Source organism: Jaculus jaculus, chromosome 3, assembly GCF_020740685.1.
Source record: "Jaculus jaculus isolate mJacJac1 chromosome 3, mJacJac1.mat.Y.cur, whole genome shotgun sequence".
NCBI lineage: Eukaryota > Metazoa > Chordata > Mammalia > Rodentia > Dipodidae > Jaculus > Jaculus jaculus.
In genome coordinates this window covers 134,311,449-134,331,507 of record NC_059104.1, presented here as the reverse complement: position 1 = coordinate 134,331,507, position 20,059 = coordinate 134,311,449, and the positions used below count along the sequence as shown (strand labels likewise).

The window sequence follows — 20,059 nt, the reverse complement described above, 5'->3', positions numbered from 1 at the left end:
CCTTTCATTTTTTTAAAAAAAATATTGAGAGAGGGAGAGAGGGAGAATGTGTATGTCTGGGCTTCCAGCCACTGCAAATGAACTCCAGACTCATGTGCCACCTTGTGCATCTCGCTTATGTGGATACTGAGGAATAAAACCTGGGTCCTTTGGCTTTGCAGACAAGTGCCATAACTGCTAAGCCATCGCTCCAGCCCTGTCTTCCATTTTTTAAAAAATCTCTGTCCATTCACCTTTCTATTATAGCTGTGTCTTCTATAGACTGTAGATTTCCTTAGCCCTTTAAAAACCTACAGCATAGGGCTGGAGCGATGGCTTAGCAGTTAAAGCGTTTGCCTGCAAAGCCTAAGGACACATTAAAAATTTTTATTTATTTATTTTACAGTGAAAGGTGGGGGAGAGAGAGGGAGAGAGAGAATGGACATGCCAGGGTCTCTAGCCACTGCAAATGAACTCTGGATGCGTGTGCCCCCTTGTGCATCTGGCTAACATGGGTCCTGGGGAACTGAACCTGGGTCCTTTGGCCTTGCAGGCAAACACCTTAGCCACTAAGCCATTCCTCCAGCCCACTAAGGACACATGTTTAACTCTCCAGTTCCTACATAAGCCAGATGCAAGGTGATGCAAGTGCACAAGGTCACATATGTGCACTAGGTGGTGCATACGTTTGGAGTTTGATTATGGTGGCTGGAGGCCCTGGTATATCAATTATTTCTCTTTCTCTCACTCTCACATTTAAAAATAGGCCAGTCTTTTGGGCTTGCCTCAAAAAACAAAAACAAACAAACAAACAAACAACCCCCCCCAAAAACCTACAGGTTAGAAGGTCAGCAGTGGCCTCAGAAGAATGAAGATGTGTACTGTGGGATGCCAAAAATGTCACTTCCATGATGCTGTTTGGCCATTTGCAGAGTGAATGACACCCCTTCTGCAGACGGCCAATCTCCTTCTTGGGTTCAGAGATAGGAATAATGGGACCAGTGTATCACAAACAAGTCACTTCACCTCTGTGAGCTAATGTCTGAAATGACATTTAAGAGGCCTTGATCCATGATCCTGTCACTTCAAACAAAGTCCATCAATACACCTTGTGTAAGTGCTTAAGTCATCCTTATCCTGAGGCTAAGTTATTTGTGAGCAGTGCTGTGTGTGGTCAGCCCTTTTAGGTTGTGGTGGCATTGGCTGGTCTAGGGATGGAAGGAACCCAGGGCCCAATGCTAGGCAAGTGCTCCACCACTTAGCAGCACTCCCAGCCTCAGCCAATCCTTTTTAAACAGGTGGCGTTTAGTCATTAGGACTTTGTCAGTAGCTTCTCTACTCTCTTGCCACCCCTCTCTTGCATCTCTGGACTGGCCTCCACCCCGACCATGACGTGGACAGGCTGTGTGATTGGCTTCCTGTAAGTGGTGTTCCTTGCAACATGTAAAGCTATAAAGTTCCCTCCCTCCTTCTCTCTCCACTAGGTATTAAATTCAGGGCCTCATGCCTGTTAGGCAAACACTCCACCACTGAGTCATATCCCCCCCCTCTGTTTCAAAAATATTTTATTTTATTTGTTAAAGAGAAAGGAGAGAGAGAGAGAGAGAGAGAGAGAGAGAGAGAGAGAGAGAGAGAGGCAGAGAGAGAGACAGAGAGAGAGAAAGAAAGAGAAAGAATGGGCATGCCAGGGCCTTTAGCCCCTGCAAACGAACTCCAGATACATGCCACCATGTGTATCTGGCTTATGTGGCCACTTGGAGAATTGAACCTGGGTCCTTAGGTTTTGCAGGCAAGCACCTTAACCATTCGCTAAGCCATCTCTCCAGCCCCCCCCCCCTTTTTTGACACAGGGTTCTTCCATATAGTCCAGGCTGCCCCCACCTTCTGAGTTCTAAGGATTATAACATGTGCCACCAAGCCCAGCAAGGAAGTTCATTTCTGTCTCTACTCCATACATCTGCAACTGTACTATTGATGAGCATAGCTGGTATTCTTCCAAGTCTAGGTTCTAGAGGGTGACAGTGCCTTACAGCTTGCTTGTTTTAATTCAGTGGCAATCTCAGGGGGGAGGTGACATCTTATGGGTAGTTCCCCAGCCCTAGCTACAGTCTTCCACACATACTCCCTCCTACACAGTCTCATCCTGACAACCCTGGTGTCATTCATTTGCCCCTGGTGGGTGAATGTGGTGTGGCCAGCCTCTCTCCTGACTTCACTGCTCCCTCTTCAGGCACAGAGTCCCCATATGCTCTGCTGCATATGCATATGCATATGCAGTCCTGAGGACATCATTGTGTATTGGGAAGCCAATGCAAGGCAGGCTCATCAGGGACACCTTCCAGGGGAAGCAGAGACAGAAACACACCCAGAAAGTTTGTTCCAGGGGCTGGATTTGTTCCCATTTCACTTGGGTGATGGTGACAACCATTTCATTTTTCTTATCAACTGGGGAAGCAGGATATGGAGAGAGAGAACATTGCCACAGTGCAAACAGGATTCTGGGGACACTGAATGCTGATCGGGAAGTTCTTAAAGCCCTGGAGCATTCTTCCCTGAAATTCTAAATCCATCCTGGATTCCTAAGGCAATGGCCCTCACCCACCTGCTTTTGTTTTTTCCTGTCAGTTCTCATTCCTTTATCTGTAGCTAAAGGATTCCAACAAGCCAAGATTCTCATGCTAGCCCAGGCTGACCTGGAATTCACTCACTATGTAGTCTTAAAGTGGCCTTGACCTCACAGCAATCCTCCCTTCTGAGTGCTGGGATTAAAGATGTGTGCCATCACGCCGAGCTAAGCCCAAGCTTTTGACAGAAAGGCCACAGTAAAAATACCAAGGAAACATAACCCATAGGTTCAGGGGACTCAGAAGCTGTGCAGCAGACAAGCTGCTATCTAGTTACATGGCACTGAGCCCCTGTAGGCAAGGAGGCTCAGGAGCAGAGGTTCTGTATCTGGGCAAGCTCTAGCATCTCCACCCAGTCAGGCTTTGATGATCCAGAGGGTCTCTTTGCCAAAGGATGCCCTGGGGTTGGCACTGAGGGATTTTCCCCTTTCTTCCACTGTGTCAGTATTCACTAAGGCTCAAAGACCTTCCATGTAAGAATAACAAAATAGATCCAGAAACCACACAACCATGTCCACTTCAGCCATTGTTAGCATCGTGGTCCAAGGTTTTGTGCCTTGTTAAGAAGTACAGGCTCCTTTGCAATGGAATGTTAACTCTTTTATTAACTTAGGGTTAACATCAGATTTGATTCACTGATTTCTTTCTCGAAGTTGTGGATTCAACAGACAACAGCTGGGTCCTTGCTACTCACAGGAGACAAGGCAAACGCATTATAGTCAGAGAAGGGAGCAGGACAATATGGAGAGAGACGAGGTTGAAAAAATTTAAGGCAAATGTTATTCCCATATTAAAGGGAATTGATCAAGCAGATCTGTGCATTTCAATGAAAATATATGAAATATTTGTCAAAATAATTAACATTGGTAAAAATTAGAACATGTAGCTTATAAAATGCCTACACAGGTTTGGCAGAAATAAACCCAGCTGTGTCCCGTAGGCTCATACTATACACAGACACAGATGCGTACCCCGAGAACAAGTCCCCCGGACAGCAGAGGCCGAATGCACTTTTAAAGCAATTCCTAGAATGCAGAGGGCCGGGTGACTGATGATCAGGGCTGGCTTTGCACGTCCTTAGGAGGAATTGCTTGGCCCACTGGCTGTCTTTCGGTTGGCCCCAAACTCCTGCTTGGGCCCCTCCTCTGCAGACTCTGTATCAGGTAGCGGTGTCGCTCGGGCCCAGGAGGCCTTAGAGAGACAGGCAGAACAGTCATGAGGACAGCTTGGCTCGCTCAGAGAAGGCCGCCGAGGACGAACCTGCTCCAGGTTGGTATTGGACCTTCCAGGCAGCTGCCGCAGAAGCAGAAGGACCTGACTATGTAGAGATAGATTCCATCCGCAGTGGTCACACATCTTGTGCCCCAAAACCTATTTTATTTACAGTCTGACCAAACCGTCCTCCAGGCTGCTTGGTGGCAGGTGGCCACTAGGTGGTAAGGTTCCTTGTCATGGGTGAGGATAGCCCAGGCCCTGCCAGCCAGCTCAGTGAGATTGACTACAGAGCCTAACAAACACATGGAGGAGGACCATATCTGAGCATCTTTCCTATCTGCTTTGGTCTTGAAGTCGCAGTAAGCTAGGGCCCTAGAAACCCTTCTGAAGCGGCAGCTGTGGAGTCTCGAAATTTCTTTTGTTCCCATTTTGAGTTTGCCAGAAGACTGTAGCCGGCAAGCAGAGCTTGAGGAGACGTTGCCATTTTAGATGCATGTCCTTAAGGGTCACCACCCACTTGGTTTGGGTACCCAGAGATGCTGCAGCAGGACCCGGCTCCAGGAAGGACAGAGCTGTCAGATGCAGGGCACCCACCTTGGAACAGGCTTTTTGGCTGTCAGTCTGGAGGAAGGTGGATGGACAAATGGGTGGACAGGACGGGCCCTGCCCTCTGCAGACAGCTGGTGCCCCTACCCAGCCAGGAGGCATGTGCGGCAGCAGAACTGGATGAAGAGTTTCCGCTCGCAGAGCCGGTTAGACTTCACCATCTCGCAGAAGGTCTCATCAGCTGGTGACAGGAAAGGAAAAGGAGGGGGAAAAAATCAGACTTTGTGGCCTGTTCAGATTGCTTCAATTGTCCTACATTTGCTGGACACTAATGATGGACCAGCAGAGAGGACACACAGTCTCCCTCCTGTGATGTGTTTCAAAACCCAAGCCCAGGGGGGTCTGGGGTGGGACCCCTGGTGTCCAGGGGCCTTTGTTGAGTGTAAGGTGCAAGGTGGGGGGATTCCTGCAGGATCATGGGGGGTGAGATGGGAGGTCTGCCCCAGGGCAGGTCAGTGGGGCCATGGTGCACATGTGAGCCCATCTTTCTGCAGCACTGTGCTGCTGGGTGCTTAGAAGAAGAATGGGCGGGAGTGGGGAGCAGGATGTAGGGCTGGGGGGACGTGGTCTGGGGGAATATTCTAGCTGAGGAGGAGGGGGGAAGGGAGGAAGAAGGACATCAAAGCAAACAGACAGGACTTGGTGATGGGGTAATGACAGAACTGTGAGTGAGAGAAGAGCAACGGAGGCTGGTCCCTGGGCCTCTGCATTGTCACTAGTGTGCAATGTCCTTATTGAGGCTTGGGGACTCTCCTATGGCAACCTCACTTTCTCGGACCGAGTACGTTATCTGAGCAGGCAGTTCCTAAACAGAAAGCTTCCCGAACTTTGAAAGGACATGATTCTGCAAGTCAAAAATGTAAACAGGCCAAGGAGGCCAGCTCATGGTCTGCTGGGCATTCTGAGGACAGGGAAGTACCAGCTTTGTGCCCAGGGGCCACCTGTCAGCCTTTGGACATTGTGAGGCAGGTAACTCCCCTTTCCTACACATCAGGACATGGTGTCCAGAGTGGGCCCTGTGAAGCTTGCCAAGCACAAGATCTCCCTCCCTGCCCTGGCAACTTGCTCTTGCACCAGGCTACCAAGACAGAGGCCTGTCCTGACCCTCCCTCCCTCCCTCTTGCCTGGATTCCCCAGATAGAGTACTCTCTTTGGTTCTCTTCTGAGTTTCTATTTTCATTGAGTTTCTTCCAACCCTGGAGAACCAGGGACCTCCCACAGCATGGGTGCAGGAGCTGTCAGGGCAGCTGGGATTCCTGCTGCCCTACATGGGGCTGGACTCAGAATGAGAGCCCCCATGCCAAGGCTTTGACCTCCAAGGCTGGGCTTCTCCTATGGGGAAGCTACCACACTCAAACTGCTTGGGACCTATGGCAGGAGAGTGGGAACAGTATAAAAACGAACTTGTTTTTAGAAGTCATCCAATGAAGTGACAAGCAGTGATAAGGCAAGTGGCTGGGATATCTCTGGTGGATGTGTGAAAGGCTATGGGGCCCAGTGAGACCAAGACGGTCAAACACATGGGGAAGCAAGCATGCCTGTTCTGGGAATACCACACTTGCATTGTCCTTTTGCTTCTTCAATGGGCAGCCCCAAGGGTCACCGTGCCAATGCTCACCGTTGCTGCATGTGTGGTTGGTGATGCAGGAGGTCCCCAGCTGTGTGAAGCCTGCCTTACACCTGCTGCAATTCCTGCTGGTGCCTTCGCAGCTCAAGCAGTTCTCATCACACCTGCGGGAAGACACCAGTTCCTGCTGAGGTGTGGAGGAGAGGCTCCACGGAGCAAGGCTTCCTTCCTGGAGCCCTGCTGGCTTCCCTGCAGCAACTACGACCCCTGTGCCCTGAAACATGCGTCCGGTGTTGGCTATCCTGCCCTCTGATCTCTCTGTTGGGAGACTAAGATCATCACAGGCAGTTGGCAGGAGCATATCTAGGAGTGGAAGGCAGGCTTGGGTCTTTGAGATTCCTGATGGCTCATGTAGACACCTTCATGGACACTGGTGTCCCCTCTGCCCCTGCATGTGGCCCCCAGAGCTTCCAGCCTCCAGTTTCCCGGATGTGATAACTGTAGGATGGGGTCAGGGCCACCCTCCACCCAGGGAGGTGAAACGCCTGATTCTGGAATTGACTTGAAGGCTGCTGCTACCCACCAGGCAGAGGGTCCTTGGCTGCCACACCTGTTTAACCTGGGGAGGTAGGGGAAAGCCCTTCCAGTTCCTGCTTCTCCTTGCAGTCCTGGCCCAGCCTGGTCCTAGGGCTCCTGCTAATGCAGAGTGACATGATCTCAGGGGCTTGTCTGTGCCCATACCTGAAGGCCTTGCCCAGCAATATTCTGGGAACACATGCTCTTGGTTGCTTTGTGCTGTAGTGGCAGAAGTGAGTAGCTATGACAGGCAGGTCCCTATGACCAGCTACTTGCTATCTGGCCCTTGACAGAAACAACTTGTCTGCGGCCTTGAATGTGTGTGATTCCCACTCTGGGCTTTGTATGTATCTGTTGTCATTTTCTGGCTCCAGGTGGCTAGGTCTTTCATCTCACCACCCTGGCCACAAGCAGCTAAGGGGAGAAACTCAGCCCATAGGGATTCAGAGCGGGGTGCAGGGCATGAGGCTAGGAGCCTAGCTCAGCCATGCCTTGCCTGGCCTGCACTGTGGGTTCCATGCTTAGGACAGACATTCACTCTGCGTGAGGCCTTCAGCAACCAGATGTCAACAAGAAGCCCCTTCTGATGGGGTCTAACCATGCAGCCTGCTTTCAACCTAGATTTTCATTACTAGTGTGATGGAGGACGCTGAATCTAGCTAGGGACCGTGACCCCTGGCTTCTGAGGCCAGCGTGTAAACATCCCACAGGAGCCTCTCCCACTCCCCTCCTCCAATAGCTGCCACTCCCAGGCTCCTATCCGGCCAAGGGACAGTTGAACAGGTAGAGTGATGTGGAGTGTGTTGGAGGGGGGGCTCTGTTTCCAGTACACTTGAAAAGCCCCTGGGGTCTGGTTCCAGTCACATGCCCCCCCATATTCCCAATACCCACCCCCACCTGATACCATAGGCACCTGATGCCACAGCACAGGAAATGATATTCCACTGGGGTTCTTCCTTGTGTCTCATTGACACTCACACCTGCTCAGCCATTTCAGGGAAGCTCATTTCTGGGAGGCTCAGGGGACCAGGGGCTCCCGGGAGGTGGCTGAGGGTTGCTTCAACTATGAACAAGTATGGCATGAAGCAGGCTTCAGTGAAAGCCTTCTTCTTCACATTGAATGTCACCAAACCCAGTGAGATGGCGAGCGTCTCAGCTTTATACTGCTGCGTCCCAAACTGAGAACCAGTCACCCCAGAGCAGCTCCCGATTGTGTAGCCGGAAGCCCGGGCTGCCTTTCAGCTGGGGTCTGGCTGCAAGGTTCATAAGGCCCAGGGCATGGCGGGGTTTGGCCTGGACTCTCAAATGGAGTCTTGAGAGAAGATCTGAACATGACGCTTCCTTGAGAGTGGGGCGGCGTCCTCCCGTGCCACCCCTCTGCCAAATGCCTCCTGGCTCCTGTTTCCTACTTGCAGGGGTACAGCTCTGGCAGTGCTTTTTAAAGCAAGGGCTTTTAAGACTCTGGTTATTCTGTATACCCCACGAACACCATGGCAACTTTGCCCTGGAAGGGAGCCATGTTCACCACAGACCGGTTTGCACCATGGTGGGAGCCACCCCCATCAGGCACGAGCGGGACGCGGGCTGCTCGCTTCAAGAGTCCTCATCACACTTCAGTGTGGGATCACAAGAAGCAGAGGAGCTGCCCCCAGGGACCTTGGCCTGTACACTGAGCACCCAGGCAGGATGGGAGGGCTGGGGGTGAGTACTGTGTCTACACCCTCGGGCAAGAACCTGAGTTGTTCTGAGGAAGCCAGTGTCCAGGGGCTCCTGGCTCTGCCCCTGCCCTAGTAAGGGCTTGTGAGTGGGCCTGCTGCTTGCGTGTGGGAGGCTGGAGCAACATGGCCTCTGGATGCCACACAATGTGGGCACAGTCTGCATCCCTGGGAACCCAGGGCACTTGACAAATGAAAACGATCATCATCGTTAAGTTCCAAGCTCTCCCTGTGCTGTCGTCCTTGGTTTAATTATTGGCAAACCAGCTGGCTGGTGAAATTGAAAGGATACTTCAGACAGCTGTGTCTAGGGTCTAAGCAAGACTCGGCATGGCTAGGGAACGTGGTAAATTCGCTGTTTTGAACCAACTCAGCAGGATGCTGACTCCTGCACAGATATAAGACCCTCACTGGGCCCTCTCTTGCGGGTTCTATAAGAGCCAGAACTTGGTGGTCTTATTGGCTTATTGTTTGTTTTTTCTGTCTTTTAAAAATTAATTATTTTCAAGGGGGGGGGGAATGGGTGTATCAGGGCCTCTAGCCACTGCAAATGAACTCTAGATGCATGCACCTCTCTGTGCATCTGGCTTTATATAGGTATTAGGAAATCAAACCCAGGTCATTAGGCATTGCAGGTAAGTGCCTTAACAGCTGAGCCATCTCTCATTGTTCATTTTATTTTTTGGTTTTTCAAGGTAGGGTCTCACTCTAGCTCAGGCTTACCTGCAATGCACTCTGTAGTCTCAGGGTGACCTCAAACTCACGGTGATCCTCCTATGTCAGCCTCCCAAGTGCTGGGATTAAAGGTGTTTCCCACCACGCCTAACTATTTTTTTTTTATTTTGCATGTTTTTATGTACAGGTATGTGCATGCACATGTGTGTATGTGCATGTAGAAGTCAGAGGACATCCCAGGGTATTACCTTCTGAAATGCTGCCCATCTCCTCCTTTAAGACAGGGTCTCTCATTGGTCTGGAGCTTACCAATTAGGCTAGACTGGCTGGCTAGTAAGCCCCAGGATCCTCCTATTTCCATTTTCCCAGCTCTGGGATAATAGGCATGCAATACCATGCTCAGAATTATATGTGGGTACTAAGAACTGAACTTGAGTACTCATGCTTGAGAGATAAGCACTTTAGTGACCTAAGCCATCTCCCAGCCCCAGCTCACTGTAGCTCTTCTCAAAGTCCTCCAGGAGGCAGACCACACTGTGGAGCTCCCCACTAGAAGTAGGAGCTGGGTTTGGTCTCCCAGCCCTGCTCTGACATGAGACCCCAGGATTACCTTGTTTTGAGTCTGCTCTAGAAAGAAGGTGCCCTATTTCCCTCAAGTCCCACCCCTCCATCAAGTCACCATCATCCCTTCCAATGTGTCACTGTTCCTCTCACCCTGAGCACACAGACTGCCTGTCCTGTTCTCAGCCAGGGTTCATGCTATCCTGACCTGGGACAATATGCAGCCAGACAAGAGGAGACCCAAGCGCATGGCTTCTCCTTGAACTGCCCAAGTTCCACGCTATAAAGGAACACTACCAAAGAAAGGTGGCTGTGTGTGTGTATTCATGAGAGGAATGGAAAAGGAGAACAAGGGAGTTAAAATAGACATGCCCTGTTTATACCACAAGTGGCTTTGGACTGAAGTGATGAGCAGGATCTTTATTTTCTCTAAAATATGTAATTTGGGGAAAAATAATGGTTAATCCTCCGATGTGGTTTCTTTGTTTACCTACAGTGTGATGGTACCCTGAGCTGTGGCATGGGTGGGGATGGCTTGTGTAATCTGCTCCTGTCTGGGAAGGCCAAAGGAAGGTGCTTTGTTATTCTGTTTCCTGCCTCGTCTCACTGCTGCCCAGTGCCTAGCATATGGTAAGTGCTTAACAAAGAATTACGTATTAGGTAAACAGAGTTATAAACAGAATTATGAAGGCTGCCAACTGGCTTGTGACCTTGGCAATCACTAACATAGTCTCTTCCTTATTAAATAGGTTCCTGTCTACCCACCACACCCACAGCAGCAAGGGGAATACAGCATGCCCTTCCCCTGGGCTCCAAGGAAGGTGTCACAACATCTGGCCCCTAACTCCTTTTTCTCTGAGACTAGCAGACCACCATCAGCACAGGAGCCTGAAAGACCATACCTTCGACACACTCTGTGAGGCAAGCCGGGCATCTCCTCTGGGTAGAAGCCTTCACCACAGGCTGGCACACATTTCCAGTCTTGGAAGTGGAAGTTTTTTGCACAGTGAATACACTCTTCTCTGCTGGGCCCTAGGAGGTACAGGAAAAGAAGGAGATGTCAGGGATTGCCTGGTGATGACCACAGGCCAGGCTGTTTTTGTGTCCCAGGAGAACTATAGGACTCTTCAGGTGCCTTGAGGCCACCCACACGGTTGGCACTTCCAGGAGCTCACTGAGGGCTGGCTGTGCTCTGCTGACTCTGGGAGGTAGCATCACTGCCCTCACTTCACAGAAGGGGACCTCAGAAGCCTGAGCTGACCTCAGCGGGAAGTACCCTCCCCCACTGCCTTCATCATGGTGGCTGGCTCTGATTCTACACACTTCCTCCATCAGGGCTGAGCTAGAGCCTGTGCAGTAAGTCATTGGCCAGTGCAGTGGCTAAACTGAGTTGTGCAGAGGCATGAAGCAGACACACTGAATATGAATTTTACACACTGAAGTGACGACCTGTTAGATTCACTGGGTTAAACAGAATCTGTTATCCAAATTATTTCCATATGGGTCTTTTTTTTTTTTTTTGTATGTGTGGCATGGTATATGTGAGTTTGTGTGCAGAAGTGTGTGCCCCATGTGCATGCATACAGAGGAGAGCATCAGATGCCTTCCTCCTATAGTTCATATTTCTTTGAGACACAGTCTCTCTCTCTCAGCCCTAAGCTACTGTGGGCCAGGGAGCCCCCGCGATTCTGCAGGTCCCCTGCTGCCCACCAGGGACTAGGGTTACAGACATGTGTGGCCATGCCCAGCATTTTATGTGGGTTCTGAGGATCTGAACTCAGCAATCTTCAGCTAAGGAGACCCTCATATTTAGGCAGCAAGTGCTCTTAACTAATGCTGCGCTGTCTCCCCAACCCAGTTCTTGCTTTTAAGATGTGGCAACTAGATCACTTAACAGTTGAATGTGTGGCTTGTATTTATGGTCTGCATCATTGCAGAACCAGAACATGATGGAAGATGATGTTATGGGAAAGAAGAGACTTTTGGGAATGGTGTTGACAGATGTTTGTTGTAGCATTTTCAATACTAGAAAAAAAAATGGCTAATGGGCTACGGGGTGGGGAGGGTGGCCTCTAGAGTTAAAAGCTCCGAATGAAGGATCAAGACTTATGGGAGGAGGGCTGGAGAGAAGGCTCAGATGGCTTGCCTGTAAAGCCTAAGGACTAGGCATTGATTCCCCAGTACCCACTTAAAGCCACATGCACAGAGTGGCATATGCATCTGGAGTTTGTTTGTAGTGGCTGGGGGCCCTGGCACCCATTCTCTCTATCTGCCTCCCTCTCTCAAATAAATAATAAAATATATTAAAACTAGTTTTTTTTAAAAAAAGAGTTAGGGGAAGAAACCCGGCCCACTGTCAGAGCATTCTCAGCTTTGGTCAGATTCTGGGCTTTAGCAACCAGACTGAGTTCCCACTCTGACAAATGTCCCCAAGTACCACTTGAAAGGGACATCAGTGAGGTGGCTCCTGGCTGACAGAGGATTGAGCATGGGAGATCATCTTAGATGTCACATGGATGAGACAAGGTGTGTCCCAAGACCCATGTGTTGGAAGCCTGGTACATAGTATGGGGAGTAGCAGACCTTTAAGAGGTAGGGTCTTGTGGGAAGTTGTTACTGCCTCTTCTTTCCCTGGTTTCTTATGAGGTCTCTCCCTCTCACATGCGCTCACACCATGGTGATGTCATCTGCCACGAACTCCTTACTCAAGCCAATGCCAGCACCATACTCTTAGACCTCTTGAACTTTAAGCTAAATAAACCTCTTTTAAAGATATTCCTAGCCGGGCGTGGTGGCGCATGCCTTTAATCCCAGCACTCGGGAGGCAGAGGTAGGAGGATTGCCATGAGTTCAAGGCCACCCTGAGATGACAGAGTTAATTCCAGGTCAGCCTGGACCAGAGTGAAACCCTACCTCAAAAAACCAAAAAAAAAAAAAAAAAAAAAAAGATATTCCTGTATTTGTTTATTTACTTATTTCAGAGAGAGGAAGAGAAAGAAAGAAAACAGGCATGTCAGGACCTCCAGCCACTACAAACAAACTCCAGATGCATGTACTACCTTCTGCATCTATATTACATGGGAACTAGGGAACTTGGGTCCTTAGGATATGCATGCAAGTGCCTTAACCACTAAACTATCTCTTCAGCCCTAAACCTCTTTCCTTCCTTCCTTCCTCCTTCTCTCCCTCCCTCCCTCTTTCTTTCTTTCTTTCTTTTTCTTTATTTTTTCCTGAGGTAGGGTCTTACTCTAGCCCAGGGTGACCTGAAATTCACTATGTAGTTTTAAGGTGGCCTTGAACTCACGGTGATCCTCCAACCTCCACCTCCTGAGTGCTGGGATTAAAGGCATGACCTGGCCCTAAACCTCTTTCCTGGCTCAGTACCCAGCAATAGGTATTTTGTTAAAGTAACAGAAAACAGATGATTAATTAAATTTACTCTATGATATTGAGCCCCAAATTGTCCTACTTTAATCTGATGGTGGCTTTGACTATGATAATGTGGTATCATTTCTTCCTGGAATAACTGGACTAAGCTGAGGCCTGTTTTGTGTCAAGGGAAGATCCTTGCACAGGTTCTGGAGTCCTGGGGATCTCAGGCCCAAAGCTCAGGGCTTGGGACCTAGCGCTATCTCAGAAACACAGTGTGGCCTAGGAGAAGATTGCAAGCTCACCAAAGCCAAGCTCCTCCCGTAACACCCGGGAAGGATGGAGCCCACTAGGCCACAAGAAGCAGAAGCTTCTCAGGAGTGACTAGGCCTCTGTAATGGACAAAAGGGGTCCACCAGAGTCCCTCTTTTCCTGCAATATGGCTGTCTGGTTGAACATCACCCCACCCCATAGGTTTATGTTGTATTTGATGGGAACTTGGTCTCATGCTTTGACCAACTGTCCCTCCCAGTTGTTAATTTCCAGGTGATAGGTTGATGCATTTGGTGTCAGACCTCAGGGACTGTTTAGTGCCTTACATTATCTTGCTCCTTGTTCCTCATCTGCTCAACCTTGCCACTTCCACTGTCCTTCCACCAACACTTAATGCCTGAAGAACCTCTGTGTTGGGAAAGAATGGTATGCCTAGTCTAATGCTTATTTATTACTACTACTGCTGCTATTATTATATTTTGTTGGTGGTAATGCTGGTGTTCACATGTCTTTCTATCACCAAGCTATACCTTCTAGCTAATGTTCAAGTTATTAAACCTAAAAGTTGACTATGAGTTGGTCATGGTAGTGTGAACCTGTAATCTCAGCATTCAAGAGGCTGAGACAGGATGATTTCAAGTTCAAGGTCAGCCTGGGCAACATATTTAAACTTTTGTCTCCTTAAAAAAATTTTTGATTGTGGGCTGGAGAGATGGCTTAGTGGTTAAGCGCTTGCCTGTGAAGCCTAAGGACCCCGGTTCGAGGCTCGGTTCCCCAGGTCCCACGTTAGCCAGATGCACAAGGGGGCGCACGCATCTGGAGTTCGTTTGCAGAGGCTGGAAGCCCTGGCGCACCCATTCTCTCTCTCCCTCTATCTGTCTTTCTCTCTGTGTCTGTCTCTCTCAAATAAATAAATAAAATTTAAAAAAAAATTAAAAAAATTTTTTTTTGATTATGGGCTAAGGATATCACTTGCCTAACATGTGCGAGGTGCTATGTTCAATCCTCAGTACCATTAAAAAGAAAAAGAAGTCAGAACAAAAAGTTGACTATATGTGGTAGTTTGAATCAGATGTTCTCTGGTGTTTTGAATGCTTGGCCCCAGCTGGTGTCAGTTTGGGAGATGAAACCTTGCTGGAGGAGGTGTGTTGCTGGGGGCTTTGGAGTGTTATAGCCCAGCTTCCCCTTGCCAGTGCTCAGCTAACTCTCTTGTTGCTTTCTGCTAGCTGCTAAGGCAAGAAAGAATGTTCAACCTCTGCTCTGCCAATCTTTCCCTACCATGATAAAACTTTCCCTTGAAATTGGAAGCTAGATAAACCCTTTCTCTTCATCAGCTGCTTTTGGTGGGGTGTTTTGTCCCAGAAATACAAAGGTAACTGTGACAGAAAACAGGTACCACAAGAGTGGGATCATTGCTGATAGAAACCTGACCGCATGGCTTTTGGTCTTTTGGAACTGATTTGCAGGTAAAGATGGAAGGATTTTGAAGTTTGTATTAGAAAAGACTTGGAATTCTATAAGTAGAGCTTGATGGACCACTTGAAACTGTAAAACAAAATAAATCTTTCTCCCATAAGCTGCTTTTGGTCAGCCATTTTTTCCCCCACCCCAGCATCCTTCCACTGTCAGTCAAAGTAACTCTGCTGTGGTGGTTTGATTCAGATGTCCTCCATAAACTTAGGTGTTCTGAATGCTAGATTCCCAGCTGATGGAGATTTGGGAATTAATGCCTCCCGGAGGGAGTGTATTGTTGGGGGTGGGCTTATAGGTCTTATAGCCAGTTTCCCCATGCCAGTGTTTGGCACACTCTCCTGTTGCTATTGTCCATCTGATGTTGGCCAAGGGGTGATGTCCACCCTCTGCTCACGCTATTGTTTTCCCTGCCATTATGGAGCTTCCCCCTCGAGCCTGTAAGCCAAAATAAGCCTCTTTTTCCCCACAAGCTGCTCTTGGTCAGGTGATTTCTACCAGAAATGCAAACCTGACTGCAACAGTAAAGTGGTACCAGGAGTGGGGTTACTGCTAGAAACCTGACTGTGTGGCTTTGGTCTTTTGGAGCTGATTTTCAAGAAGAATGTGGAAGGATTTGAAACCTTGGCCTAAGAGATACCTTGCACTGCTGTAAGTACAGCTTGATGGACTATTCTGGTCAGAGTTGAAAAACCTGAAGAACTACAGACTGTGAGGTTTGTCTTCTGAGGGTGAGAAAGAGCTTTACTTGGACTGGGCTAGCAGTTTATATGAAAAGCTTGCTGTTATACACAAGTCCTGAGAAGTTGTGCTGAGTTGCTTTGTATAGACATGAACAGGTGTGAGCAGAGGGACATGGCGCAGAAAGAAAAACTTTTGGGTGAACTGCTGCCCATTCAGCTGCATTGATTACAACCTTTGAGACTGGGCTAGCTGACCTGCACTGGGGCAACAGGAAGAATGTAGACTCTTTTGAAGAGGCCTGAGCACTAAAGAAGTATCCTGTTGTTCAAAGTCGGCTTTATTCCCCCCTGGGTTAACAAATTGGCACCCTACCTGGTATTGTGGACTATAAGAAATGCAGGAAAGAGAGGGTCATTGAGTTTGCAACATGGTCTTGTGTTTTGGAAATGGCCATGGGCAGTGTGAAGCAGGTTTGCTGGATGCCTGTATGGAGACCCCATGGAGCCATGAGGATGAACTGTGGATTGCAGTGGAGACCCAGTGCAAATGCTGGACCATGAGATGGCTGCTAAGGAAAGCTGCCGGCCCCGATGAAGTTTCTAGGACTGTGAGTAGCCTAACTGGTGGGGTGGAATTGGAATGCTAGAGACTTGTTGCTTGTTAGAATTATCAGACTTGGGGATTTGTCACTGGCTAGAGTTGCTGGACTTAGAGTTTCCCCATGCCAATGTTTGGCACACTCTCCTGTTGCTATTGTCCATCTGATGTTGGCCAAGGGCCAAAGAGTTTGATGTTTGCCCTGGTTGTTTTAAATCTTGTATTGGTTGACTATTTCTTTTTTTTTTTTTTGACCCTTTAGGAATATTTTATTTATTTATTTGAGAGTGAGAGAAAGAGGGAGGGAGGGAGGGAGGGAGGGAGGGAGGGAGGGAGAGAAAGAGAGAGAAAGAGAGAGAGAGAGAGAGAGAGAGAGAGAGAGAGAGAGAGAGAGAGAATGGGTGTGCCAGGGCCTCCAGTTACTGCAAACAAACTCCAAATGTTCATGCCTCCTTGTGCGTCTAGCTTTACATGGGTACTAGGGATTAAAACTTGGCTCCTTAGGCTTTGCAAGCAAATGCATTAACCACTGATCCATCGCTCCAGTTGGTTGACTATTTCTTTGCTATGTCCAATACCATCTTTTGCAGTGTGAATGTTTATTCGGTGCCATTATGGTTTTTTGGGGGGGGTAGTTTTTGGTATTATGGCTCAGTTAAAAGACCATGGATTATGGGGATGTATGAACATCATTGGGATTGATAAAAAATATGGGAACTTTTTTCCAATTTTTTTTTTTTTTTTTTTTTGGTTTTTCAAGGTAGGGTCTCACTCTAGCCCAGGCTGATCTGGAATTCACTGTGTAGTCTCAGGGTGGGCCTCGAACTCACAGTGATCCTCCTACCTCTGCCTCCCGAGTGCTGGGATTAAAGGTGTGCACCACCACACCTGGCCAATTTTTTTTTTTTTTTTATTAACAACTTCCATGAATATAAAAAAAAAAATCCCATGGTAATACTCTCCCTCCCCCCACTTTCTCCTTTGAAACTCCATTCTCCAAATATGGGGACTTTTAAAGTTGGTCTCAATCATTGCATTTTACATCATGGATGGTTATCAGTTTATGGGGGCCAGGGGCAGATTGTGGTGGTTTGATTCAGATATCCCCCATAAACTTAGGTGTTCTGAATTCTAGATTCCTAGCTGATGGAGATTTGGGAATTAATGCCTCCTGGAGTCAGTATATTATTGGGGGTGGTCTTATGGACATTATAGCCACTGTCCCCTTGCCAGTGTTTGGCACACTCTCCTGTTGCTATTGTCTACCTGATGTTGGCCAGGGGGTGATGTCCACACTCTGCTCACGCCATAGTTTTCCCTGCCATGATGAAGCTTTTTCCTCGAGCCTGTAAACCAAAATAAACCTCTTTTTTCCCACAAGCTGCCCTTGGTTGGGTGATTTCTACCAGCCATGCGAACCTGACTGCAACACCTGCCTTAAATCGCTTTTGTCAGCTATTCTGTCACCGTAATGAGAAATGAAATGAATACAGTCCTGTATCATTAATGGGGCAACTATAGTCTACAACAATTCATCAAATATTTCCAAATAACTAGAAAAGAGTCTGAGGGTTCCCAACACATAGAAATGATAATATTTGAGGAGATGGAAATGCTAGTTACTTTGATTTGATCATTACACACTGAATATATACATCAACTTATACTGCTGTACCTTATAAATCAGTACAAATGTACCAATTAAATCAAAAAAAATGATTAAGGTGGTAAATTGTATGTTATGTATATTCTATAAAAACAGAATGCTGACAAACACATTTTCTAAGCAAACAATTTCCACAACTTCTAAGAATTATGAAATTTATGACTCAAAGTCTCTGGAGGATTCAAGAAGTCTTTGTGGGCCTCTAGTGCTTTAGAAATCCACAGTGGTAATAACGGTAATAGAAAAATAGGTTATGCCATACTAACCCACTACACTTCATCATTCATGGGGCATGGTATAAAGTACAAGCACAAAACCTTGTTCCAAAGGCCAACAAGAATGGGTGCTACAGTAGAAGAGATTACTTTGAAATCTCTGCATCTGCTATGGTGTTTTCCACCTGCTACTCCCTGCCGTGCTTTCTCAGGCACAGGGTGCCATAGATCACAGCCAATGTTCCTGCATGCCAAGGTACTGCCTTCAACCTAGCATACAGGTATCCATGTGCACTGGTCACTTGCTAATGCCCATGTTCTGGGCACATGCCGAGGCACTGTTCCTCAACCAATCATGCAGGTACCCATGTGCACAGGCTGGCAGACCTGTGGAGGGATGGAGAAGTCCTATTCTGCAAGAGGATTAGACCTGATTACTGTTGGACTGAATGCCTGAAGTAATGGAGAAACAAAGGACTGTGATGAGAAGGCCTACAAGTAACTTAATAAAGTCACCTGTCACCAGGTAGTCTGGGGTCTCACAGAAAAGTAAATGAATAGGATTATTGAAATCAAGAGTTATACAAATGCAGGCCTACATGTTACTGATTCATGTGGCTCTGCCATTTAAATATACATCAGAGAGGCTTCTTATATGGCCAAGGCTAAGCAATGATTTAAGAAACAAGGAATAAAAACAACAGATGAAGAGAAAGCAGGACAAGGTACTAGGAAAAGCTAAAGGCTGCCTCTGGGGAGTGCTCAGCACTGAAGCATCTCTATCACACCTTCCAAGGCTTAGCATCTATTGCAAAAGAGGTGTTGGGAAGAATGTAAGAGCCAAAGGAAGGGTAAGACTCCTTAGAATACACTCTTCCTGACACAGAATGGCCTGGATACCCATGACCTCACAGTGTCTGGCACTACCTACACAAGACCATCATAACAGGAGGAAAAGATAAGGACAGCAAAATAAAAGAGACTGATTGAGAGGGGGAGGGGATATAATGCAGTGTGGAGTTGTGAAGGAGAAAATGAGGGGGAGGGAATTATTATGGTTTATTGTCTATAATTATGAAAGTTGTCAATAGTAATAAAATAGGCTGCCTCTGGGGACTTTTGCAAAGGCCGAGACTGACTCCTTCAGGGGTGTTCCAGGAGGGGATGGAGGGGAGGATGCCTCCCACAAGTGGCTCAGGGTCAGCCCCAGCCATCACCTGTGGATGCTGGGATCTCGGGCATGTCTACTTTTGGGTTGCACCGTTGACGCACATGCTCATATGAGAGCATGCTGGGGAGGCTGTGCCTGTCTCATGGCGTTGCTGACAAATGGTGTTGTGTCAACTGTGATTCAGCACAGGCCCAATTCTTAAATTGTTAGTGCAGCAAACACTCAATCTAATGTGACTTTCCTAAAATGCATCAAAGTGCCAGAGGCGGGAAGAAGAAAGAGAAGAGAAAACATCATCCGAGACATACATTTCTGAGTGTACAAACTCATGATGCACTTGCTAAATGAAACTCAATAAAATGAATAAAATCTCGGCTATCTTCTGCATAAAAACTGTGCCTGGAGACATCTGTGCTATAATCTTTGTGGGGAATTATAATACATGTAAAATTGTTTATAGCAATCTTTTCCTCTTTGAATAAAATACACAAAATAAGTGAAGATGGGCCCAGAAAACTAAAGTTGTTTTATCGCGTCTCCATTCTTCTTCTGGCTTAAGATTTGTCCCTACTCTGTTCAGAAGCTCTGAATTTTTATGGTGTGGCATTTGAGCTCAATTCTGCAGTAAGAGCTGTGTTCTAAAGCAGATCAGCTTATGAGCAGTTAAGCATCCTTTATCTCCTGCTGAAAGAATTCATGGCCTAGCAAGATTTACAATGCTAGAAAATCCAACCTGCATGCTTTAAGTGGAGCTTGCACTTTTGGATGTGATTGTTTTCAATTTCAAAACTGTGGTATAATAAATACAATATGATATTTACCATATTGACCATCTTAATGTATATGATTCAGTGGTATTAGTATATTTAGCTCATTGTACAACCATCACCACCCTTCTTCTTTACAATGTTTTCCTTTTCTTTTCTATTGTTTTCTTTTTGTTTTTAGAGGTAGGGTCTCACTCTAGTCCAGGCTGACCTGGAATGTGGTCTCAGGTTGGCCTCAAACTCATGGTGATCCTCCTACCTCTGCCTCCTGAGTGGTAGGATTAAAGGTGTGCGTGGCCATGCTTGGCCAATGTTTTCATTTTCCCAAA

General features: G+C 47.6%; 1 protein-coding gene across 1 annotated transcript in view; it reads right to left on the bottom strand.

The window, feature by feature from the left end:
- Positions 1 to 3,181: 3,181 nt before the first annotated feature.
- The window catches only part of Pcsk6 (proprotein convertase subtilisin/kexin type 6), a 205,664-nt gene continuing 188,786 nt past the window's right edge, over positions 3,182 to 20,059 (bottom strand). The window contains exons 20-22 of the mRNA XM_045146095.1: positions 10,421 to 10,550; positions 6,043 to 6,155; positions 3,182 to 4,605 (exon numbers count right to left, since the gene is read on the bottom strand). Coding sequence (XP_045002030.1) covers positions 4,508 to 4,605; positions 6,043 to 6,155; positions 10,421 to 10,550 — 341 coding nt within the window. The 3' untranslated portion in view covers positions 3,182 to 4,507. The remainder of the gene's footprint in view (positions 4,606 to 6,042; positions 6,156 to 10,420; positions 10,551 to 20,059) is intronic.